The sequence below is a fragment of the Scyliorhinus torazame genome, chromosome 22, assembly GCF_047496885.1.
Source record: "Scyliorhinus torazame isolate Kashiwa2021f chromosome 22, sScyTor2.1, whole genome shotgun sequence".
Classification (NCBI taxonomy): domain Eukaryota; kingdom Metazoa; phylum Chordata; class Chondrichthyes; order Carcharhiniformes; family Scyliorhinidae; genus Scyliorhinus; species Scyliorhinus torazame.
In genome coordinates, this window is record NC_092728.1 from 97,395,746 (window position 1) to 97,420,668 (window position 24,923).

General features: G+C 46.8%; 1 protein-coding gene across 2 annotated transcripts in view; it reads right to left on the minus strand.

Moving 5' to 3' along the window:
• Positions 1 to 150: 150 nt before the first annotated feature.
• The window catches only part of LOC140399251 (kelch-like protein 20), a 55,344-nt gene continuing 30,571 nt past the window's right edge, over positions 151 to 24,923 (minus strand). For both annotated transcript variants that reach the window (XM_072488685.1, XM_072488684.1), the window contains exons 5-11: positions 23,827 to 23,942; positions 22,436 to 22,619; positions 10,615 to 10,758; positions 8,715 to 8,848; positions 4,169 to 4,377; positions 2,902 to 3,008; positions 151 to 1,909 (exon numbers count right to left, since the gene is read on the minus strand). In XM_072488685.1, coding sequence (XP_072344786.1) covers positions 1,825 to 1,909; positions 2,902 to 3,008; positions 4,169 to 4,377; positions 8,715 to 8,848; positions 10,615 to 10,758; positions 22,436 to 22,619; positions 23,827 to 23,942 — 979 coding nt within the window. In that variant the 3' untranslated portion in view covers positions 151 to 1,824. The remainder of the gene's footprint in view (positions 1,910 to 2,901; positions 3,009 to 4,168; positions 4,378 to 8,714; positions 8,849 to 10,614; positions 10,759 to 22,435; positions 22,620 to 23,826; positions 23,943 to 24,923) is intronic.

Below are 24,923 nucleotides of genomic sequence, written 5' to 3' on the forward strand. Positions count from 1 at the left end.
GGTCACTGTGTTTCCTATCAAGTCCCAAAAGACTTGCTTGGTAGGTGAATTGGACATTCTGAATTCTCCCTCCGTGTACTGGAACAGGTACCGGTGACAACTAGAGGCTTTTCAGTGTTATTTTAAAAAAGCAGCATCTTCAGAAACAAGCATTTTTGAACTGAATTTTATTTAAATATACTGTACAAATTGAACATTTAAGCTGTTGAACAGCTAGAACACATTTTTACATTGACATTTTAATCCAGCAAGTTCTGAGGGTTGGTACTGTAAGAACCCACCTAATGCAACAGCATGAGCATTGAGAAGTGAACTTTTATATGGAATCCAGGGGAATAAATCTCTGTTCTTCATCTGCTGATGGAAGTTTGGCTTTGGACAATGTAAAATACCTGGACAAGTCGTGAGATTAGACCTGATGTCTCAATTCATGAGATTAAGGGGTAATCTGATAAGAAAAAAGGTGGGCAAATAAACTGTTTCCTCAGTTTTTTAGTTCCAAATTCTGGAAAGATGTGAGGAAGCACTTCTACACACAAGGTGGTAGATAGGAACTCTCTTGCTGGATCATTTTAAATTGCGATAGCTAAAACGAATATGGGTCAAAGGTGGGTATATGGAGTTGGCCACAGATCAGCCATGATCTCATTGAATGGCCTACTCTGTTCCTATTTCCACATACAGGAACTGCTCACTCTTGGGAGATTTTTCCAGTATGAATTCCTAATTCACTGACAACCAGATTAATAAAAAAAAAAACCAGCAAATCCTATTTTGAGTGAGACACCTAATTGTCAGTGCTTTGATTTAGTACCTGTAATTTTGACTTCTCTTAGCCTCCTAGAATCCGTCAACATGCTTTAAGTATTTGCAGTGTAACTGATAGGCTAAAAATGCACTCCACCCCCCCCAAACAAACAATAGCTTATTGTATGCTGTAATGGAGGTTCAACTTGGTTTATTAAAACATATACATTAAAAAATATGTACCTATCACAACTGACATCTCTTTAGGGTCTGTACAATCCTTCAAACAAAAATAGTTTGACAGCACTTTTTCCCTCTTTCCCCCCCCCCCCCCCCCACCCAAAGTTTTGGTCAACCTTGTAATGTAATCCCAATTCTAAATAATATGCATGCATAAAAATGGCATTTTTGATTGGATGCAGGAGGAGAAATTCCTTTTTTAATTGGAACTCTATAGAGCATTTTAAAACTTCTTGTATCTCCAAACCTTTTAATTTTTCTCTTGTGACAACTTTAAGCATCCTGGGCATATTCCATGACTCCAATTTTAAAAGAGGAAGGATCTACACCACTTGGTTTCAAATCCACACTATGCTCTCTGCTGTGACTTTGACCTCTTGAAGTCAAATTCCCCCATTATATTTTGTGAGTACAAGTAGGCAATTTAAATTGCATGAGAATGTAGGAAATTAAACCAATTGGCTTCAGTTATTGGGCCATGTTCTTAAATGCATTTTGGGAGGCTTCACCTTTAGAAGTGAAATAAATGGTATTGGATATACATACAACCCATCTGGATTTATTTAATCAGCACTGGCTATTTATATAAGGCAGCAAGGTTCCATTTCAATAAGATGGCTCTAATAGTTCCTATTATCCCATTTTTTGCAAGAAATGTAACTGTTAAATTTCTGTAAATATTTGCAATTTAATGCATAAAGGTTGCTAGATATATAATGCACTTATTATGGAAGGTGCTCTTCTGCACTCAGCATTTAATTTGGTTACAAAAAGCAATTCAATTGCCATTGTAAATTGGTTAAACGTACAGGACAACTCCCCACGCCATTGAAGAATTCACCAAATGTGTGACTCGCATTGTGTCATCTTCACCACACCAACCCCACCTCCAAGACGTCTGTAATTCATACTTCCAAAGAGCCTGAGAGAATAAATTAGTTTAAAATTAAAACAGTTTTGTTTGTTCATAATAGACCCACTTGTTTTCTTCGCCCTGCTTTTAAGCAATTGAATCATTAAAATAACTTGGTAGTTGTTTCACATCTAAATCAGTAAAAATTTCAAACCAACGGGAAATTCAACTGAGATTGCTGGATTGTCGTTTGGAAGCTCCAAGCATATGAGTATGTACGTGATGAAGTTATGCAATGTTTGTTACTGTTTTTAGTCTTGATTTACACATGGGTTTAGAGCCCAATGATGCATTACAAATTCTTACTCTCCCTCAATCTTTCACCATTAGCCATTCACAAAGGCAACCTAAATTCACCCTAATCGTGTAGTACGAGTAAGTTTGAAGACTGGTTTAGTTTCTGCATTGTCTTGTATACACAATCCCCACCCAAAATGACCATCAGGCAGTTTAATGGAGCACCATAGCACACGCATTTGGCAGCTCTTTTGTTCAGCGTTTGAAAAACTTCATTATGGGGGATTCTACCCTGACGAGAACTCTTTCCAGGGACCAGTACAGACTTGATGGGCTGAGTGGCCTCCTCCTGCACTGCATATTCTATGAAAACAAAATTGGTCGTACTTGTGAAACGGAGGAGATTCAGAAGTCAACTGAAGAGCTCTGGTAGATAACAAGCTAAAGAACACCATTCAAAATCTTGACTGAAAAGAGAAAGATTGTCAATGATTAGCAGATGTTTTCAGCTTTACTCTCAATCTTAAACTTTTGGGAGTGTAAACGTGTAGGAGCCATGGAGTACAGAGAGAATTCTGGAAAAGTATTCTTACACTCAGTACACTGTTCAAACTGAACAGATTATATTTGGTATTATGAAGGTCAAGACATTAGTTATCGTGTCGTGACTGTAGCACACTGAATGGAATCAATTACTTTGTTATAACTTTGAAGTCCAGTAAGTTTAACTTGTGAGCTGGAAGCATTTTTAGATATGTTTGTACCTCCAAGTATTTGCATCAGGATCAAACACCTCAACAGTTTTTAAGTAGGTTGTACCATCAAAACCTCCAACTGCCATCAAAAGTCCATTTACAACAGCTAGGCCAACCTGGGTAGTGGTGGAATAAATAAAAAGAAAATGAAATGCATTTACTAGTAAGGAACAATGGTTAAACATAAATAACATTTGGTTAAACAGCATGCCAATACAAGTAACAAGCTAGTGCAACATGAGCTACAGATCAGATCATGCTACGAAGACAGAAGGTTGTTGCCAACTTGCTTGCAAGTGAATTTATCACTTCCCCAAAGAGAACTTTAGTTGGCAATGGACATCTCACCCAGCATTGTGCACCATCCACCTGCTTTGCTGCAGTAAGGCATATGTTGTGAGGCGAAACGTGCAGTATTTAAAGTGTGGTCACTGTATTGTGAACAACTGGGAGACTAAAGGATTGGCATTGCTGCACAGACTGTGACAGCAATGCTGAAATATTAATATCAGATTATTCTAGAGGGGGGAGGAAGAAGGAACTCTGATGTAAATTGCCTGCCAGATGATTTGTTACCCTGTAGCTACACAAAAAAGCTAGGCTATTCAGCCATTTACAGTATGTGCATATTCAATTTTTTATTTTGAGGTTCCAAATTACAAATCTTCACAGCCACATCTGTTGGTTGTTTGTTTGTGTTAGAAAGGCAGCGGAGTGGTTAGCCTCACGGTGCCAAGGACCCGGGTTCGATCCCCGGGTCACTGTCAGTGTGGAGTTTGCACATTCTCCCCATGGGTCTCACCCCCACAACCCAAAGATGTGCAGGGTAGGTGGATTGGACGCACTAATTTGCCCCTTAATTGGAAAAAAGATAATTGGGTAATCTAAATTTAAAAAAACAGAATGGCACTCCAAGTGCATCTATTTTCTACAGTGATCGAAGATTTAACTTTGATGCCAAGGGGAAATGCCTTTTTCAATTTGAAGATGCTGTAAAACATCAGGAATCCAAATAATTCAAGCTGCATTGATAAAGATAAACCACAACATGCTACAAATTCAAAAGTTACAACACATGCACATCATTCAATCAGAATTTGGAAGAGTAAACTGAATTGTAACCTTCACTAAAACTGCCAGTTCTGATGCGTAATTCTCTAGTCAGCATTTCATGTCATACTGGATTCCATCTTGTTCAGATTAAAAAATGAGTCCATAATACATTATTAAAAACATGCGCACGCACACAACACAGCTGAGCTTAGTATATACTTACGCCACTCCGCCTCGAAGTCATAGCAACTACTGGCGACCACTGATTGGCTCTCAGGTTGTATCGCTCGGCACTGCTGAGCTCAGTTGTGTCATCTCGTCCTCCAACTGCATAGATCATGTCCTGGAATACTGCACAGCCAAGGTGCTTTCGCCTCGTCCCCATGGGTGAACAAGGGGACCAGCGATTCTCCTGAGGAATGAAGCGTTCAACTGAAAGGTACAAAATAATTCCATGAACCCAACCAGCTAAACCTGGTGCAGTGTTGGAGCAAAGCAGGTTATGTGCATATTGTAATACTGATTTCTTGTAAGTAAGAAATTGAGAAAATGAAAAGTACGGTTCTCTCCAGGATAGATGCCAGGCTTTTACAATAGAACATTTTGTACATAGCAATACCTGGTGTACTTGCAAGATCATGGGCTGGATCCTCCATTTCGCTGGCAGCGCACCCACGCCCGCGGATTTCCCGACGGCATGGGGGTGGCCACAATGGGAAACCCCATTGGAGGATCCCGCCCCATACATTTAAGATTAAGAAGGCTATTCAAGGGGCAGCACAGTGGCATAGTGATTAGCACCGCTGCCTCGCATGCCGAGGACCTGGGTTCGACCCCAGCCCCGGGTCTCTGTCCGTGTGGAGTTTGCACATTCTCCACGTGTCTGCGTGGATTTCGCCCCCACAACCTAAAGATGTGCAGGCTAGGTGGATTGGCCACGCTAAATTGCCCCTTAATTGGAAAAAATAATTGGGTACTCTAATTTTATTTTTAAAAAGCTATTCGCCCAATTTAGTTCCTCCTTCGACCATAACCTGATCCTCTGATTCTAGAATTTTTTAGTTTAATAATCCAAGAGCTTTCACTACTTTTTGAAAATTCATTCATGAGATGTGAGTTTCTCTGGCTAGGCCAGCATTTATAGCCCACCCCTTATTGCCCTTGAAGGTGGTGAGGAGCTGCCTTCTTGAACCACTGCAGTCCAGGTGGTGTACACGGTACAACCACAGTACTGTTCCAAAGGGAGTTCCAGGATTTTGACCCAGCAACAATGACGAGTACGGGTGCTTTCTGTTGATTCCCTTATTTTCCCTTTATTTTTGCCGTTATCATTTTTGATCCATAGACGCTTAATGGAAATGTATCTTTCAGTCAATCAGCAAAGAGAATGAGGAATTCAAGAAGTTGAAACATAGTTATTGGTGCAAGTGTTTGAACAGGAGAACTCAGCTGGATTCTCCAACGGCGGGATGCTCCATTTTGCCAGCAGCCCGAAGGTTTCCCGACGGCTTGGGGCTGCCCTACAATGGGAAACCCCATTGACCAGCCGGCATAATGGAGCATCCCACCGGCGGGATGAAATAGAAATGTGGCGCAGCAGAAAATCCAGCCCTCAGACTTAAAATATTTTTAATTTTTAATTTTTAAGAGTACCCAATTCATTTTTCCAACTTCTTTTGGGTTGTGGGAGTGAAACCCACGCAAACACGGGGAAAATGTGCAAACTCCACACGGAAGTGACCCAGACCCGGGATCGAACCTGGGACCTCGGCGCCATGAGGCTGCAGTACTACCCACTGCGCCATCGTGCTGCTCTCCAGCCCTCAGACTTTATGGCACCCGAGAGATGGGGTGGGACTCTGTTCAATTGGTTGGCAGGTGGCCAATGAATTGGCCAAAAGGCCTTATTGTGCCCGGTAACAGGTAGTGACTGGGTCCTACTCGAATGGAATAATCAGAGACCCAAAGAAAGCTGTTGGGTCCTGGAGACTGATGAAGGAGTTGTGAATGTCTGGCCTTGATCTCTCTTTCTGTCTTCAGAAACACGGTGAACTGCTGCCCTCCTGAACCTAGAGAACCTGAATAAATGAATCTATAATGAAAACCATTACAGACTGCAAACTGACACCTCGACCTGAAAGCTTATTTTGAAGGTCGGTCGGCTTAAAGACAACCATCTGAAACAAAGACTCTTTTTCCTTTTACCTATTATTTTTCACCGCTCTCTTCCCCTGTGTGCATGTGTATTGTTCTGCATACAGAACAAGCAGATCATTCCATCCATGAGAGACATCGAGTGAAGCATACGGAGTCTAGTGCTACTCAATAGAGATGTGTGGAGAGATCAGTTCAGTCCATAAGAGGGTCTTTCAGGAGTCTGGTAACAGCGGGGAAGAAGCCGTTTTTGAAACTGTTAGTGCGTGTTCTCAGACTTTTGTATCTCCTGTCCGATGGAAGCGGTTGGGAAGAGATAATAACCCAGGTGGGAGGGGTCGTTGATTATGCTGCCCGCTTTCCCAAGGCAGCGGGAGGTGTATACAAAGTCAATGGATGGTGATGGACTGGGGTGTGTTCACGACTCTGTAGGTTTTTATGGTCTTGGGACGAGCAGTTGCCTTACCAAGCGGAGGCAAGTTGAAGTGGGGGATTAGGAATTAGATACTAGTTAACCAGTTGCTGCATATTTCACTATTAATATACAGTAATAGTGTCTAAATTTACAAACCTGGTGACTGTAATTATTGGACAGTCAAGGGCAAAAGACCTTGGGTATTTTTCTAAAGATTAGTTGTTAATTCAATTGTGTTGCGACTCCAGGTCCGGGGGGATGGGGGGGTTGGAATTGACTGCAACCTAGCACAGGGTGTTGTAATAGAAGGAATGACAATATATTTTCAAGTAACATGCACGCCACACATGCGGCAGGTAATGACCATCTCCAACAAGAGGGAATCTAACAGTGGCTACCAGAACAGGTCAAAGGCTAGGAATGCTATGGCGAGTAACTCACCTCCTGACCCCCCCCCCCCCCTCCCCCATCCTCCTCCCCCTAAAGCCTGTCTGCCATGCACAAGTCAGGAGCGTAATGGAAAATTTTCCACTTGCCTGGATGAGTGCAGCTCCAACAACACTCAAGAGCTTGACACCATCCAGGGCAAAGCAGCCCCGCTTGATTGCTCCCCCTTCCACATTCACTCCCTCCACTACAGAGGAACATTGGCAGCTGCGAGTACCATCTACAAGATGCACTGCAGTAACTCACCAAGGTTCCTAAGACAGTACCTTCCAAACCCACAACCACTACCATTTAAAATGGACAAGAACAGCAGATACTTGGGAACCCCACCACCTGGAGGTTACCCTCCAAATCACTCACCACCGTGGCAATATATCACCATTCCTTCATTGTCACTGGGGCAAAATCCTGGAATTCCCTCCCTAACAGCACTGTGGGTGTACCCTCATCTCAGGGACTGCAGTGGTTCAAGAAGGCAACTCACCAACACCTTCTGAAGGGCAACTAGGGATGGGCAATAAATGCTGGCCTAATGAATTAAAAAAGTATATTTCTGACCCTAAATCCAAATAGCACCAGGTGACCCTCAATGTGGAATCTTGTTTAAGCTTTTTGGAAGTCTAAATGCACTATATTCATAAAGCTTTTCAGTCCACCACAAGTCTGAGAGCACAGAAGTATTCTCTAAAACCCAAAGTAAAGACCACAAACATGTATTGCCATGCAAACAAACAAAATAATCTAGCAATAAAGCAAAATGTGCTGGAAATGCTCAGCAGGTCAGGCAACATCTCTGAAGAGAGAAATGGAAATAACCATTCAGGTCAATAACCTTTCATCAGAACTGTTCTCATGAAAGATCAGGCTTCAAACATTAGCTGGGTTTCTCTCTTCGCAGAGACTGTCTAACCTGCTGAGTATTTTCAGCATTGTTCATTTATATTTCAGATTCCCAGCATCCGCAGTATTTTGCTTTAAAAATAAATCTTTCATTCTTGGAAACGTTGTTATAGCTGCAATCCACTATGTTCTATGAATATGGAACTGGGAAGCAAATGGCCAGTTTCTTTGTAGTGATAGCTTCAAATTAATGTACATTAAAAAAAAAGACAATATCCAAGGCTGGAACTCTGCAGCCGTTGGGGTTCTCTGTTCCCGCCCCAGCCCGAGGGTTTCCCGGCGGCCTAGGGTGGCTCCAATGGGAAATCTTACGGACAAATGGCGGGAATAGAGAATCCCGCCGCCAGCGAACCCAAAGAGCAAATCGCAGCTGGGAGACAGGAGAATCCAGCCCAGAGAGTCTTGGTGTCAATTTGTCTCCAGGAATGGCGTTCCAAACTAACCCAATCTCCCGACCGTGAGGAGGGCCCAACAGAGAATGACTTTGGAAAACAAGAGCCCAATTACTGATGGGTCCAAAACCTTGGCACAAAACCGGCCATAATTCAACATTAATTACTATTAAATTGGCAGTCTCATTTTCAGGATGGATGGTATGGGTGATTAGAAAGCCACACAACTGCAGCTGGTGATGTTTCGAGATTACATGCACATTGGAATAGTGCACCGGGAGATTTACACGCTGTTTGATCTGAAAAGACAACAATAATAATAAAAACAATAAGAGAACATTTCAATTGTCTGGGCCACACCATCCCCCATACCGATGAGGGAAAGATTAAAATTAAGATCAGTCTGAAGCACAGCTACTGTTGTAACTAATCTTGGAATTATTCTGGTTCCAATACATTACCTGTATTTAGTGGAGATGTTCCATCAGAGCCCCCAATTGCATAGAGATGTCCGCCAAGGACTGCCACAGCTACGCCGAGGCGCCGAGTGCTCATGGGGGCTACTCTCATCCACTTATTTTCCTTAGGGTCAAACCTGGTAAAATAATAAATGTGCTGCAAATTTGATTCTCTCTAATCCTATTAAAAATACCTCCAATCAACTCTTTAAACAGTAAGTGCCATATTAAGTACCTTATATACTCAAGTTAAATTTTTGGGAACAATTCTTTCAGGGCAAAAATATCATGAGTCGACTTTTATTGGGGTAATGTTGAGGGATTAACGTGTGCTTGATTTTGGCGCAAATTTAGAAAAAAGAAATTGCTGCAGTGGAATAAAATAAACACCAACGATACTAAAGAATTAAAATTAAACAATTCATTTCCCAGCATGACGAACCAAATGCATTTACAATTAAATTGAATCCTCCCCATGTCTGAGTGGGTTTCGCCCCCACAACCCAAAGATGTGCAGGTTAGGTGGATTGGTCACACTAAATTGCCACTTAATTGGGGAAAAAAAAAATAATTGGGTACTCCAAATTTTTTTAAAAAACAATTAAATTGTATCATTACCATCCCCAGAATTTTGGTTCTGAAATTTTTGGGCTTTAATTCCGGGAAAACTACATGAAATATATGGAAATTATGGGGGGATTTCAAGGCCAAAAAATTATGGTGTCGACTTTTAAACAAGTATATATGGTCCCTCCCTTTCTTTGCATTTTCAGATATTATCTCCCAAGTTAAAGAGTTTATTTCTCAAGTTTCTGATGGCTTCCTGGTAACTTTTCCAGGTTTTTAAACTTTCATATACAAACCTCAACACCAGGTATTGGTCAATGCTGATGCAAGGACCATCACAACCATGCACGGATTTGGTGCACACCCATCAGTCACACACAAGTAATCTGCTACGGGTCGCTGGATAATAAATGATCAGGAGTAAGACCCTATTGCATTTCCTTTTTCCTAGCTTGGGGCTCGGTGGTCAATCGTACCAATAATGCCAGCCTTCTGAGATAAGCTAACCAAACACAGACCTAATTATTGAACTTCATTGTACAGCGCAGCTATTGATAAGCCAGAACTTCTGGTGTGGTTTTTAAAATAAATTAAAATATGTTCACTAACCTCATGTTTATTTGGTTTTAACAGCACAGGTTTAATTTCAGCTGTGAGTAATGCACATTTTGCCTTCTTATTACCAAAGTGCAGAGGGGTTAGATGCAGGCTAGCTAGCATCTCTTAGGGATCTCCAAGTTGCTTTGGGGATACTGCTGGAACTTAACCAGATAGAACTACTGCTTGTTCAGTTAGGTTCACCGGATTAAATTCAGTGGGAAGAATCCACGGACCTGATACGTCTACCTCTCCAGAGCCCATTAAGGAAACAGGCTGCTGCTCTGTAATATTGCAAATTTACATGGCTCAGGTATTGGATTACCAAAGTGTCACATGAAGGTTGACGTGCTCCCAACAATCCATCACCAATGCCTCACTTTAGACTGAAGGAGTCCCAAACAAAAAATAATTTACCTTCTCTTTTCCATCCTCCACCCAATAGGGAGAACAGGTTATTGACCAATAATTGACCAACGGGCAAAGGGCAGGTTTCAACCCTAACACGGTGAACTCACATGCCAGGAAGCCATGTGGCGAGAAGCATAGCTCAGCCTGTGACCATTTCCCACAGAATGTTCCTTCATCTGTGCATGGAACACATAATGCTCTTCCACTGCATGGTTGGAAATGCTAACCTGAGAAAGACAACTGAACAGACATCGTCTCACATGCCTCAAGAGTAAATTTCAACCAAGTCATTTCTGTCACGGAGACTAAAGCGTCCCTCATCACTTACCTTTCGACAATGTTAAGGCAGGACACTCCATCCTGTCCTCCAACAGCATACAAGTACCCTCCCAGCACTGCTACTCCCACACTGGTTCTGCACGTGCTGGTTGGAGCGACATCACTACTCCATTGGTTTGTCTTTGGGTCATACCTTAGCAACAGAGATAATTTATAAGTCAAACGTCAAGAGCACTAAGAGAAATTTTGTTCCAAATGCATTTATAACTATGACAAAAAGACAAATTTCTCCTGATCTAGTCTTGGGCTGTTGCATTGAGATGTTGGCCACTAGGGAATGGAGCTTGTGGCAGGGAACAAAGACAATGGGTGCGATTCTGTGCCAGCAGGATTCTTCGCATCCACGTCCACAAGTTTCCCAGCAATGTGGGGTCGCCACGATGGGAAATCCCATTGCAGGTGACAGGAACGGAGAATCCCACTGCCGCCAGCGAGGGCGCGCCACCGAGGAACACGCGGCTGGCGGACCGGAGGATCCCATCCAATGGCTTTGGCCTTCCCAATACTTAGATGGAGGAAATGTGTGTTCATCCAGTACTGGTCGTCAGGCGAACAGTGTGACCAATCAGAGACAGTAGAGTTGAGCTGATGAAGTAAAGTTGGGCAATCGCCACAACGTACACAAGATTAGAAACTCAGTGAAAAGGGAGGGAGAGAAAAAAAATTAAGTTTGCAAAACATAAAAACCAAAACAACATTCAGCTTATTTTCTCTAATTGCAGCATTTAGGTAAAACAACCCAAGGGACTATGCAACCAGTTCAGAACCAATCAGGCCTTGGTGCAGCAACAATACATATGCTTTTCTCGAAGTGTCATGAATCCTTACATTTTCTTTCCTGGTCACACCCGCACTACTATATAGAATGATGATTTAGGGTAGAAGTAAGTGTCAAGTCTGACAAATCTTGCAGGCTATCATGTTTTAACAGACGACGGTTCAGTAGGAAGCCTGGTAAAATGGAACAAGATCTTCAGTGGGGTCTTCTGGTCCCACTGACGGCACACCCCCCACCGTGGATTTCCCAGCGGCGTGAGGGGATTTGATGGGAAATCCCATTGACAGCAGAGGGACCAGAAGATCCCACCAGTAGTCAATGGGGGTCTGTCTCCCGTCACTGAGAGACACGCCACAGGGTGGTTACGAGAATCTCACCCATGGTGTTTTCATTCTTTCCCATCTGCCTGAATGACATCTAGCAGCATGTATGTTTATTACCTGTCAGAAATAAATTCACAAATACACCAATCTGCTTCAGTGTTCTTCATCAGTTGCTATTCGACATTACAACAGCAAGTTTTATCTGCCTGCGGACGCTGCTCAGTCAAATGGGAACTCGCAGTTTTGACTAATTAGGGAGTCACTCTACTGACCCAAGTATACAGCAGTAAAGAGTAGGTAGTATTTATTTTTAAACCATATTCTTCAAAACAAACTTTATATTCAGAATCAAGTTTCCTTTTTTAAAAAAAACTAATCAGAAACTAAAGCCGACTTTGAAATACAGTGGTCTACTTCTCAAATGACAAACTAAGCCCATCTGTCAAAGTGGGTGGCAGCTTAAAACATACAGCTGAAGAGTTGTATGTACTCTGCTACATTTTTCAAATGGGCAACTATTTTTATGAATAGATCTAATCCACCCCCCCCCCCAACCCTGCAAAATGACTCTCAGTACAAGTTATATTTCCCTCAACATAGTGCTGACATTATATTTATACAACAGGTGTAATGTCAGTCTGGGTGTGGCTCTGTGCTTTATCAAATCCAGAGGCGGATGAATGAAACCAAAGACAAATTGTGGTAGCACTCCATTTTGCACAATGCCAGCAATTCAAGAGCATGTGACTGCCCGAACAGGCCCCGGAATGTGGCGACTAGGGGATTTTCACAGTGCCTTCATTGCAGTGTTAATGTAAGCCTACTTGTGACAATAATAAAGATTATATTCTTATAAAATAAATTTAGAGTACCCAATTCATTTTTTCCAATTAAGGGGCAATTTAGCATGGCCAATCCACCTAGCCTGCACATCTTTGGGTTGTGGGGGTGAAACCCACGCAAACACGGGGAGAATGTGCAAACTCCACACGGACAGTGACCCAGAGCTGGGATTGAACCTGGGACCTCGGTGCCGTGAGGCAGCAGTGCTAACCACTGCACCACCGTGCCGCCTGTTTTACTACATTCACAAGACGTGCCAACATAGAAGTTAGCATACACTTTGCACTCAACAAAATCAATTTATTTATAAAAAATTTAGAGTATCCAATTCATTTTTTTCCAATTAAGGGGCAATGTAGCGTGGCCAATCCACCTATCCTGCACATATTTGGGTTGTGGGGGCGAAACCCACGCAAACACGGGGAGAATGTGCAAACAGTGACCCAGAGCCTGGATTGAACCTGGGACCTCGGCGCCGTGAGGCAGCAGTGAATAAATATTATACAGTTTGCACCATTTTGAAAGTTTCTCTCCAACAGAATTGCAGCACAAATGCAGCTAAATAAATGTCACCGGTGTTACTCTTCGGACAGCCCGCTGGTGAAGGATATTACTATAACCACTCTTTATTTGGTCTTACATTTATTTAGAGTTGAACATTATAAGCATGTAGCTCCTAATCCAAACACATCATAGTACGTCTCTTTACAAGTGCTGAACTGTAATCCCAGTGAACACTCACTACCTGAATACAAGATTAACACAATTAATGGATCGCAAACGGAGCGGCCGCAGCACAGACGCTCCCGCACAGCCACGGAATTACGGCTTTTTTGGGGGGGCTTTCCCGGGGAATTTTCAAAAAAATTCTTTAGGCCCCGCGAATTCGGCCCTGCCCAGGCGCCAAAGCTCTGATCCACGGAGCTGGAGAGGGAGAGAGAAAAAAAAAAAAGGCGAGACTGGTCCCGGTGAGCTGCACGTGGAGGAGGAGTGGGGATCGCTCAGAAACGGCCTGAAAGTCGGAGCACGGAGGGGATCACAAGGACAAAATAAGAATTTTTAAATTCAACCTTCCTTGTTCCTCTCCTGCAAATTTTTTTTAAAAAAGAAAAACTTTTTTAAAGTGACTTTTTTAGTGACAAAAAAGAAAAACTTTTTAAAGGCACAAAGACTCCGAGAGACGAATAGAGTGAAGTCGATGAGGCTTTATTAAGCGTGTCTGTTCCCCCGCAGCTCGATAGTAGAATGGCCTGCGGGGGAGGACTCCGGCTTCTTATACTCCGCCTTCAGGGCGGAGCTAGAGGTCAACGGCCAACCAGGACCCGGGATCTGTCAGCCAATGACATTAGGGCTTCCAGTCCCACATGACCCCTAATACATACTACCACATTCACCCCTTGTCAAAAATGAACCCGGCGGGGTGATGCTTCGCATGGTGGTAAGGGTTTACAGGGCTGGTCCTGGGAGGAAAATATTCATATTGCAATACAGTATATACAATTTTGTCCTGTTTCAACTATTTACAGAAGGTATCGGGAGAAAAGCAAAATGTTCTTGTGAAAAGTCCATATATTGACTTAGATCGACGCCACGAGTCGGTCGGGCGGTCTGGTCGTCCGTGTCGATCGCCTCGGCCCCGGTGGTGGTGGTGGTGCTTGTACCGGTGTTGTCGTCTCCGGGAGCCTTACGGTTTCAGCTTGGGCTTTATTCTTGGTCGGGCCTGAGGGGAGGGGAACCGATCCTCCTGGGAAGGGGGCGGTCACGGGGTGCGGCGGTGGCAGGAAGGGGGGGGGGGGGTTGGGTGAATCGTGTCGGGGGGGGGGGGGGGGGGGGGGGGTTGTTTTACCGGCGGGCGCCAGATCCCGCAGGGAGACTGTGTCCTGTCGGCCGTCGGGGTACTCCACATCAGCGTACTGCGGGTTCGCGTGGAGGAGGTGAACCCTTTCGACCAACGGGTCCGCCTTGTGTGCCCGCACATGCTTTCGGAGCAGGATGGGTCCTGGGGCCGCCAGCCAGGTCGGCAGCGACGTTCCAGAGGAGGACCTCCGTGTCGGGGTGGATAAAGCTCTCCATGCTCCCGGAGTCGACTAGGCATGGTGTCTCGTGCCCGTTTATTAGCACCATTGTCGTCGTCGTCTGGAGTGTCCGGGGCCGAGCTTGAACGAGCGTAATTGAAGCGAGACGTGGTTGTAGTAGTGGAGCGTCTTCCTCGAACCCCGTGGAGCCGTCGACACTGGGGTCCGTTGTTGCCGTCCAAGATGGCGTCGGGGATGAACAAAATGGCTGCCCCCATACATCGCACATGGCTGGGGGGGTCACAAGATGGCGGCGGGGGTGGACAGAATGGCCGCCCCCACGCGTCGTACAGGTCTGGGGTGGTCCAAGATGGCGGCGCCCTTCCTCCCCTCGTGGTGGCCGGGACCCAAAATGGCGGCGTCTGCGGGTCGCACATGGGGCGCTGGGGGGGTTGGGGAGCGTTAGGACCGCGCGGGGCTCCCTCATCTCTGTGGACAGCGGTGGTCGGGACCCAAATTGGTAGCGCCGGCGGGTCATACGTGGGGACCGGGGGGGGGGGGGGGGGTTGGGGAGTGTAAGCGGCGTGCAGGGCTCCCTGTTCTCCCGGGAACGCGGTGGTCGGGACCCAGAGCGGCTGCGCCTGCGGGTCGTACATGGGGCGCTGGGGGGGTTGGGGAGCGTAAACGGCTTGCAGGGCTCCCTGTTCTCCCGGGACAGCGGCGACCTCGCGGGACCGACACACAACCGCGAAATGGCTCTTTTTCCCGCAGCTCTTGCAGATTGCTGCGCGGGCTGGGCAGCGCTGCCGGGGGTGTTTCGCCTGGCCGCAGAAATAGCAGCGGGCGCCCCCGGTGCGACTTGGCGTTTGGACCGCGCAAGCCTGTGGGGTGTCCGGGGGGGGGGGGGGGGGTGGGTTTGTCGCGACGAGTACGTACGGAGCCCAATGGGCTGCCGCGCGGTCGGGGTCGTAGGCGCGGGTATTACGCGCGGCCACGTCTAGGGAGGCTGCTAGGGCCCGTGCCTCGGAGAGTCCTAGCGACTCTCTTTCTAGAAGTCTTTGGCGGATTTGGGAGGAATTCATACCTGCCACAAAAGCATCGCGCATTAACATGTCCGTGTGTTCATTTGCGTTCACCGAAGGGCAGCTGCAGGCTCGTCCCAAAATCAGCAGCGCGGCGTAGAATTCGTCCATCGATTCTCCGGGACTTTGCCGTCTCGTCGCGAGCTGGTAGCGAGCGTAGATTTGGTTAACTGGGCGGACATAGAGACTTTTCAGTGCTGCGAACGCCGTCTGGAAATCCTCCGCGTCTTCGATGAGGGAGAAAATCTCCGTGCTTAACCTCGAGTGCAGGACCTGTAGTTTTTGGTCTTCTGTGACCTGGCCGGTGGCCGTTCTGAGGTAGGCCTCAAAACAAGTCTGCCAGTGCTTGAAGGCTGCTGCCGCGTTCACTGCGTGGGGGCTGATCTTCAGGCATTCCGGGATGATCCTGAGCTCCATAGTCCTTTTTAGGCACGCTTAATAAATTGTAGCGCACAAAGACTCCGAGAGACGAATAGAGTGAAGTCGATGAGGCTTTATTAAGCGTGTCTGTTCCCCCGCAGCTCGATAGTAGAATGGCCTGCGGGGGAGGACTCCAGCTTCTTATACTCCGCCTTCAGGGCGGAGCTAGAGGTCAATGGCCAACCAGGACCCGGGATCTGTCAGCCAATGACATTAGGGCTTCCAGTCCCACATGACCCTAATACATACTACCGCAAAAGGAAAAAAAGAAAAACTTTTTTTTAAAAAGGAAAAAAAGAAAAACTTTTTTTTTATAAATCCCTTTTTATATAAAAAAAGTTGTTTTTAAAAGGATTAAAAAAAAACCTTGGGGTTTATTTTATTTGGGGGGAAACAATAAAAAATAATTTCTATTTCGCAGTAAACCCAGGAAAAAAAGAGAAAGGCACAGACAGAATATGCCTCCAAATAATAAATCGGGTGGACGGCGAGATGTAAGAAGGAACAGCAGCGAAGGCGAAGGAAAAAAGCAGGAGCTGCGGCCGCGCAGGCAGACAACCGCACGGGGCGAGGCTGAGGTTCAGGCGAATCAGGAAGCGGAAAAGCTGGCGAGCCGAGCAGCGGAGCAGGAACAGGATGTGGCGACCATCTCCCGCACAGGGGGAGGAATGGAGAAGCGTGCTGAAAACGGAAATAAACGCCATAAAGGATGAGATAAAAACGGAGATAAACGCAATGATGAAGGAGATGCTGGCGGAGACAACAGGGAAAAATGGATCGAACCATCAACGGCCTGGAAAGGAAGGTGGAGGTGCAGGAGAAAACTATTCAGGAGTTGGAGAGAGCCGCCTCGGACCAGAGCGACAGGATGGTAACTCCGGAAACCGAGGTGAAAAGGCTGGTAACGACCCAGGGGAGCCTAAGAGGGAAAGTGGAGGACCAGGAAAATAGGTCCAGGCGGCAGAATGTTAAAATAGTGGGTCTGCCAGAGGGGATGGAGGGCAGAGATCCAACAGGCTACGTCACCCAAATGCTGGGCAAGCTAGTGGGAAGGGAGAAGTTTCCAAACCCCCCAGAAATCGACAGGGCACACAGGTCGCTCCGACCCAGCCCAAAGCCGGGGAACAGCCCAGAGCGATTATCGTGAAGCTGCACAGGTTCTAAGACAGGGAAAAAATCCTAAAGTGGGCCCGGTAGACGAAAGCGAGCACGTGGGAAGGAAAGACCACAAGGGTGTATCAGGACATTGGGGAGGACCTGGCCAAAACGGCTGAATTCAACAAGGCCAAATCAGCACTCTACAAAAGTAATGTGAAATTTGGGATGTTATTCCCGGCCAAACTCTGGGTAATATTTGAGGACAAGGAGCTGTTTTTTTAAACACCCCAGCGGCAGCGGAGGAGTTTGTTAGAGCAAACAAACTGGGGGAGGGACAGCCACAACGGCCATCATGAAAGCGACGGGGATGAAAAAGGAAGAATCGGAACAAAGAGCAGCGGGCAGACCGCAAACAGAGACAAATGGATCACGGACTGTACACACGTGTTTGGTGCTCTGTGCGGGACTGTGCTGACTTGTTCCCGGGCTCGTTCCACCTCTCAATGCAATGGGGGGGGGGGAGCGAAGCAAGGTGAATGAGGGTGAAAAAGGTGGACAGGAGGGCGAGACAAGGGCTAGCAAAAGGAAGGTAAAACAGGACCAGAGCAGGGCAGTGGGGCCACCGTGTTAGCGAGGAGGGCTAACATGGGAGGGCAGGAAGAAAGGAGGGCCGCGGCGTGCTTCTCAGGGGAGGGGGAGCACCTGGCACAAAGAGAAGGGGGGGGCAGGGCAGAAGGGGGGGGGAAGAACACAGGGGGGGGCCAGAGGAACAGGGACTAAAGGGGGGGGGGAAAGAGGAGTCGGGGGGAGAGTTCAGAATAAAAGAGAAGCAAAGGGAAGGGTGAGGTAGATAAGCAGCACGAACATAGGCCTCAGCAGGCATGGAACAGGGCGAGGAACCAAGATGGTGCCACAAACAGCCACTCGGGAGGGCTTCAGGACGAAGGGAGACCCTGGAGTGCAGGGGCGCAGCCACGTGGCGTACACACAGCTGGCGACCATGGTGGGTGCCCCCTGGACAAAAGGAAACCCCGGAGCCCGACCTCATGGTGTGAGCGGTGACCGCGGCCATTTTGTACGGCCCCCTAACGAAGGGAAACCCCAGAGGGCAGGGGTGCATCCACCAGGTAAGTATGGGTGACCCCGCAGGACCAGGGGGTCAAACAAAACCCACCAGGATTGTTACCTGGAATGTAAGGGGACTCAACGGCCCGGTCAAAAGATCCAGAGTCTTCACCCACCTAAGAAGCCTGAAAGCAGACATAATCTACCTACGAGACGCACCTGAGGGAGAAGGACCGACGGCTGGTAAGGAAGGGCTGGGTGGGACAGACATACCACTCATGCTACGGGATGAGGGCTAGGGGAGTAGCAATATTAATTAGTAAGAGGACGAGATTTACGGAAACCAAGACAGTTACGGACCCAGGGGGACGGTATGTCATGGTCAGCGGTGTCCTGGAAGAGGCTCCGGTCGTACTGGTAAATGTGTACACGATCGTTATCTCTGACCACGCTCCACACTATATGGATGTGAGGTTGGAGACAGGCCGTGCCCAGCGCCCCACATGGAGGCTGGACACGTACCTCCTGGCCGACAAGGCCTTCTGTCCGAAAACATCACGGGCCATAGGCGACTACGTGAGTAACAACCAAAACGGGAAGGTCTCACCCTCCACATTCTGGGAGGCACTGAAGGCCGTGATTAGAGGAGAGATCATAGCCGACAAGGCAAGCAGAGATAGGGAAGAGAGGGTGGCCAGGCAATAACTGGTGGACTCCATCCTGGAAGTCGACAGAAAATACTCAGAGGCCCCGACCGTAGGGCTGCTGGCGGAGAGGAAATAGCTGCAAATGGACTTTAACCTGCTATCCACTGGGAAAGCAGTGTACCAACTCCGTCAGACACGGGGGACCTTCTACGAACACGGAGACAAGGCTGGCCGCCTATTGGCTCACCAGCTGAGAAAGCAGGCAGCCACAAGGGAAATAGCGCAGGTAAAGGATAGCAGAGGAAGATTGGTAACCAAACCAAAGGAGGTAAATCGGGCATTTGAGACCTTTTACCGGGGACTGTACACCTCCGAGCCCCCCAACGGGGACACGGGGATTAAACTGTTCCTAGATGGACTGAAACTACCAGTTGTGGGGGGAAGACAGATGGGCGGAGCTGGAAGCACCAATAGACCTGGGAGAAATCATGGAGAGCATCAGCTCCATGCAGGCGGGGAAGGCACCGAGACCCGATGCGTTCCCGGCGGACTTCTACGAAAACTTTGCACTAGTCCTGGCCCCACACCTAAAGGACATGTTTGCGGACTCACTGGCAAGGGGCACCCTGCCCCCAACGCTAGCGCAGGCCACAATTTCACTGATACCCAAAAAAGATAAAGACCTGACGGAATGTGGATCATACAGACCCATTTCACTGCTGAACGTGGATGTGAAAATACTCGCAAAGGTCCTGTCCAAAAGGCTGGAGGGCTGTGTACCAGAGGTGTTCGCAGAGGACCAAACCGGCTTTGTCAAGGGTAGGCAGCTCATAGTGAACATCAGGCAGCTGCTGAACGTAATAATGACCCCCTCTGGGGGGAGTACACCAGAGGTGATCGTCTCCCTGGACGCAGAAAAGGCCTTCGACAGAGTCGAATGGAAATACCTCCTCGAGGTACTGGAACGGTTTGGGCTAGGAGCGGGGTTCACCGCCTGGGTGAGACTCCTGTACAACACTCCCAAAGCAAGCGTCCGAACTAACACCAGCAGCTCTAAATACTTCCAGCTGCAGAGAGGAACAAGACAGGGCTGCCCCCTGTCCCCACTCTTGTTCGTGCTAGCCATCGAACCCCTGGCGATAGCCCTGCGGGACGCGAAAAGCTAGAAGGGAATCCGGAGCGGAGACAGAGAGCACAGAGTCTCACTCTATGCAGATGACCTGCTCCTCTATGTCTCGAAGCCACAGGACGGACTGACGGCAATACTGTAAATGCTGAAAGAGTTTGGAACCTTCTTGGGCTACAAACTTAACCTGGGCAAAAGCAAGGCATCCCCAGTGAACCCAAACAGGGGAAGGAGAGAGCTGGAGGGGCTCCCGTTCAAAACAGCCCAGAACAGATTCCACTACCTGGGGATCCAGGTAGCCAGAGACTGGTCACAGATCCACAAGTGGAACCTGACCAGCCTGGTGGAGGAAGTAAGAAGAGACCTTCAAAGGTGGGGCTCACTCTCCCTGGCGGGGGGAGTGCAGACGATCAAGATGAACGTTCTGCCAAGGTTCCTCTTGCTGTTTAGATCCATTCCGATCTTCATCCCCAAGGCCTTTTTCCAAAACGTAGACAGTCTAATCATGGCGTTTGTGTGTGGGGGGGTAAGAACCCGAGAATCCCAAAACAGACACTGCAAAGAAGGAAAATCAAAGGGGGCTTGGCCTTAGCAAACCTACACTACTACCACTGGGCAGCAACGGCAGAAAGAATAAGGGGATGGGTACAAGAACCTGACACAGATTGGGTACAAATGGAGGAGGCATCCTGTAAAGGAACGACCCTCCGGGCCTTGGCCACAGCAGCACTCCCATCCCCCTCAACAAGATACACAACAACTAAAATGTCCCCCATGGCCCCCATCTGCGGCAATCACAGATTCCCCCCAGCCATGCTAGATACTACCTTCAAAAGATGGAGGTGGGACGGGGGCACATTGACGATCGGGGACTTCTACGTAGGGCACAGACTGGCGACACTGGATGAACTGACGAGGAAGTGGAGGCTAGCAAAAGGACAGGAAATGAGACACCTCCAAATAAAACACTTCCTCCGCAAAGAGACAGTGGGGTACCCTGGGGCCCCAGAAAGCACACTACTAGAGGACCTGATAGGCACAAGCAACGAGAAGGGGGGGGCTATGTGGGAAAATATACGGACAGCTACTGGACAGAGCCCGGACTCCACTGGACGAGATCAGACAAAAATGGGAGGACGAACTGGGGACAGAGGTAGGATGGGACTCTGGAGCGAAGCACTGAGCAGGGTGAGCTCCACCTCCTCCTGCGCAAGGTTAAGCCTAATGCAGCTCAAAGTGGTGCACAGAGCGCACCTGACCAGAACCCGAATGAGCAGGTTCCGCCCGGAGGTGGAGGACAAATGTGAGCGGTGCCAGAGGGGCCCGGCCAACCACACCCACATGTTTTGGGCTTGCCCCAAGCTTGATGGGAGAGATGGTTCCACTCGGTCCGGAAAATAAAAGAAAAGCACAGCCCGGGGGGGGGGGGGGGGGGGGGGGGGGGGCTCATTTCAAATATCCAAAGAATCCCAAATGCATTTCAGTTTTACATAAATGGCCAAGTACTTTGCAAGTTCAGATGTTGACACATAAGAATTGAGGCAGCACAGTGTTTAGCACTGCTGCCTCACAGCGCCCTGGACCCAGGTTCAATTCCAGCCTTGGATGTCTGGTTGTGTGGAGTTTGCACTTTCTCCCCGAGTCTGCGTGAGTTTTCTCTAGGTGCTCCGGTTTACTCCCACATCCAAAAATGTTCTGGTTAGGTGGATTGGCCATGCTAAATTGCCCCTTATGTGTCCAAAAGTTAACTAGGGTTATGGGATACGTCGAGGGAATGGGCCGAGATAGAGTGCTCTTTCGGAGGGTCAGTGCAGACTCTATGGGCCGAATAGCCTCCTTCTGCACTGTAGGGACTCGATGATTCTATGAAACAGCTTCAGAGTTTAAAAGTATTTGGTGAACGGAATCCCACCTGACTTGAGGACAGGTTCGGAAATCAACGCACTGGAAAGATGAATAAGGGGCATAAATCAGCTCTCAGCCCAAAACCTCTGGCCATTTTGGTCTAGTAATGTCAGCCTTGGCTCAAAAGCTTGAATTCCCACTCTCCCCTTCCCTAAAAGGCATAACAGTTTCTGGAGTGTAATTCTTCACTGCTGACTGCCATTTAATACTATCTTAAATGACCAATTTCCATTGTCATGTCTAGACGGTAGTCTGCAGGTTACTCAATCAAACCTTCTAGCATGAATCAATAGATGGTGATCAGAAACAGTTGATATTTCTTCTCCATAGTCCAAGCTACAGTGCCCAATCTGGCTGTTGCCAAACTGAATCAACTAACTAATTGTACCAGAGCCCTGGCTTATAGAGCTCAGTCCCATAAAGGCGATTACTGCACTGAGACAATTATCAATCATCCGTTTCTTCAACAAACAAAAACAGTACATTTAGTAAAAACCTTTGAATTTACCTTTCAACGCTGTTCAGGTAGGAAGATCCATCATGACCACCTACTGCATACAAAAGGTCGTCGAGAACTGCTACACCGACACCACATCTTCGTTTGGACATTGAAGCCATCATCCGCCATTCATGCGCCTGAGGGTCATAGCGTTCCACGCTAGAGATTGCGTCACCACTGCACCAACCACCAACTATGACAGAGGCAAAAGTAAAAGTTAACGAGTACGATTAAAAAAAAAATCTCTATTCAACAAGGTCTCATCAACCGTCATCTAACTGAATAGTGGTACAGGCTTGAGAGTCTAAATAGCCTAATTATATTCCAATGCCTCTATCCACATAAAACCACGTTGTTGTTTATACTGAAGGTGGCCTTGTTGGAAATGTACAGGAGACTCAAACCATTACTCTGCGACTATGCAGTTCTTTTCAGCTCAACAGAAGTGTTAGAATCTTAGTAGTTGATAAGCTGACCAGATCCTGCTACATCAATACAGGAAACATTTGTGCCCAGAATAACTCGTAAATAAAATGATTTAAAGCATCAAGTTGCCATTTTAATTTATGTTATTTGTGGCATGGAAACATTTACATGCATTACGTCAACACTGTTAAAGAACTACAGCATGCAAAATAGCAATTATGAAATCCAGATCGTGGTCCACAAAGATACTTTAGATTGCAAATTCAGGGCCATTATTACTGAGAAACCTGCCAATGTTCACCTGCATTTCTGTGTAAAACTGACAACAGCTTCTGGTGTTGGCACACAGGCAATTAAATATAGAAATCCAGAAGTTGGGGGGTCAATGTTCCCTTCTTCAGAGATGCATGCAATCAACACAGGATCTGTGATTTGACATGAACTTCAACTTACACATTTTCTTGATGTAAAAAGTTTAAAAGTCTTGCTGAATGAGATGCATACAACTGAGTTTTTAAACAAACGTCTTATCGGACCCTGAATAATCCATTTTAGATGTCCAGAGTGTTGGTCCCTCCCACTGCATGCTAATTTAGAGGAAGAAAATCTGTTAAATTTGATATTTCATGCTTCAACGTTAATCCCATAAGCATTCCCCAATTTTTATTCTGCTCCCTGCAAAATGCTTTCAAAACGTGTATGGTTAATCAGTGTTTTTACTTCCTGGTTTGCGGCCTATGAGAATTATACAATCTAATTGGCTGCTCAGCCAGTTTGATGAATTCACTCCCCCCGAATGGCAAAGATTCCTTGTGGCTGGTGTCAGAATGAAACTGATGTCATGGAGCTCAGTAACACACTTTCTTCGAGGCCAGCGGCGAGCGTGGTCCTTACACCGCTGACTGCAAACCTCAGGTTGTGGAACCTTTAGCAACAGGTTGGGGATTCAGAAGAAATCACTCAGGCTCACTCACCAGCGAAAAGCACCTCCCCACATCGGATGGGCTTGCGGGGTCGTGTTCGGGGGCCCTGCATTAGAGGTCTCTCCTGTGGTAAAAGGAGATAATTCTTCGCCTCATCCAGGAGATCTCTGAAAAACATTGGAGAGAGAGAGAAAAAAAATCACCAAAGGTTATAAGTGAAGACACTTAAACACAGGATTAATGATTGTGGAGTAGGGCAAACAAGACAACATGCTATTCCTGGAATGCAGGCACTAAACTACATGACTTTTTAAAAATAAATTTAGAGTAGCCAATTAATTTTTTTCCAATTAAAGGGCAATTTAGCGTGTTCAATCCACCTACCCTGCACATCTTTGGGTTGTGGGGGTGAAAAGCACGCAAACACGGGGAGAATGTGAAAACTCCACACGGACAGTGACCCAGAGCCGGGATCGAACCTGGGACTCAGCGCCGTGAGACTGCAGTGCTACCACTGCGCCACCATGCTGCCCACTAAACTACATGACTAATGGCGATGGTGAAATTCTACAGTTCCGTGCAATTTAGGTCTGAATTTTCAATCATTTCTTGAAGTGAAACAGGTGATCTACCTGATACACAGCAATCCCGAAGAGATGGCAAAGACCTGACAAGTCTCTGTGGAGAGAGAAACTGAGTTACGCTTCAGGCCGAGGACCTTCAGAACTGAAGGGAAATAGAAATCGCTTTTGTGATGGGGTAGCAGGCAGAAGGAGCGATAATAGTTGTAAAGAAATAAAAGATAATATCCAGAGTAGGCGTGAATGGTAGAACAACAAACAGATGTGTCCAAAAGCAAAAACATATGGAAGAAATACCACGACCAAGGCCAGCAGATGCAAAACAAAAGAAACAAAACTGGAGAGCAGAACTTACGGCCTGAGCCAAGTACCGACTAAAGAACATCATTTTCAAAATACTGCCAAAATCTGAACTGGGCAGTTTTCAACAATATTGGTTATGACATTGTTGCATTTATATTGAGAACCGGATATAAATTATATTTATTCATGGAACTGAACAAAACTACATCAAAACTGACAGTACACACTTCTTTTAGGACAATACTCCCCCAACGGTGAATTACA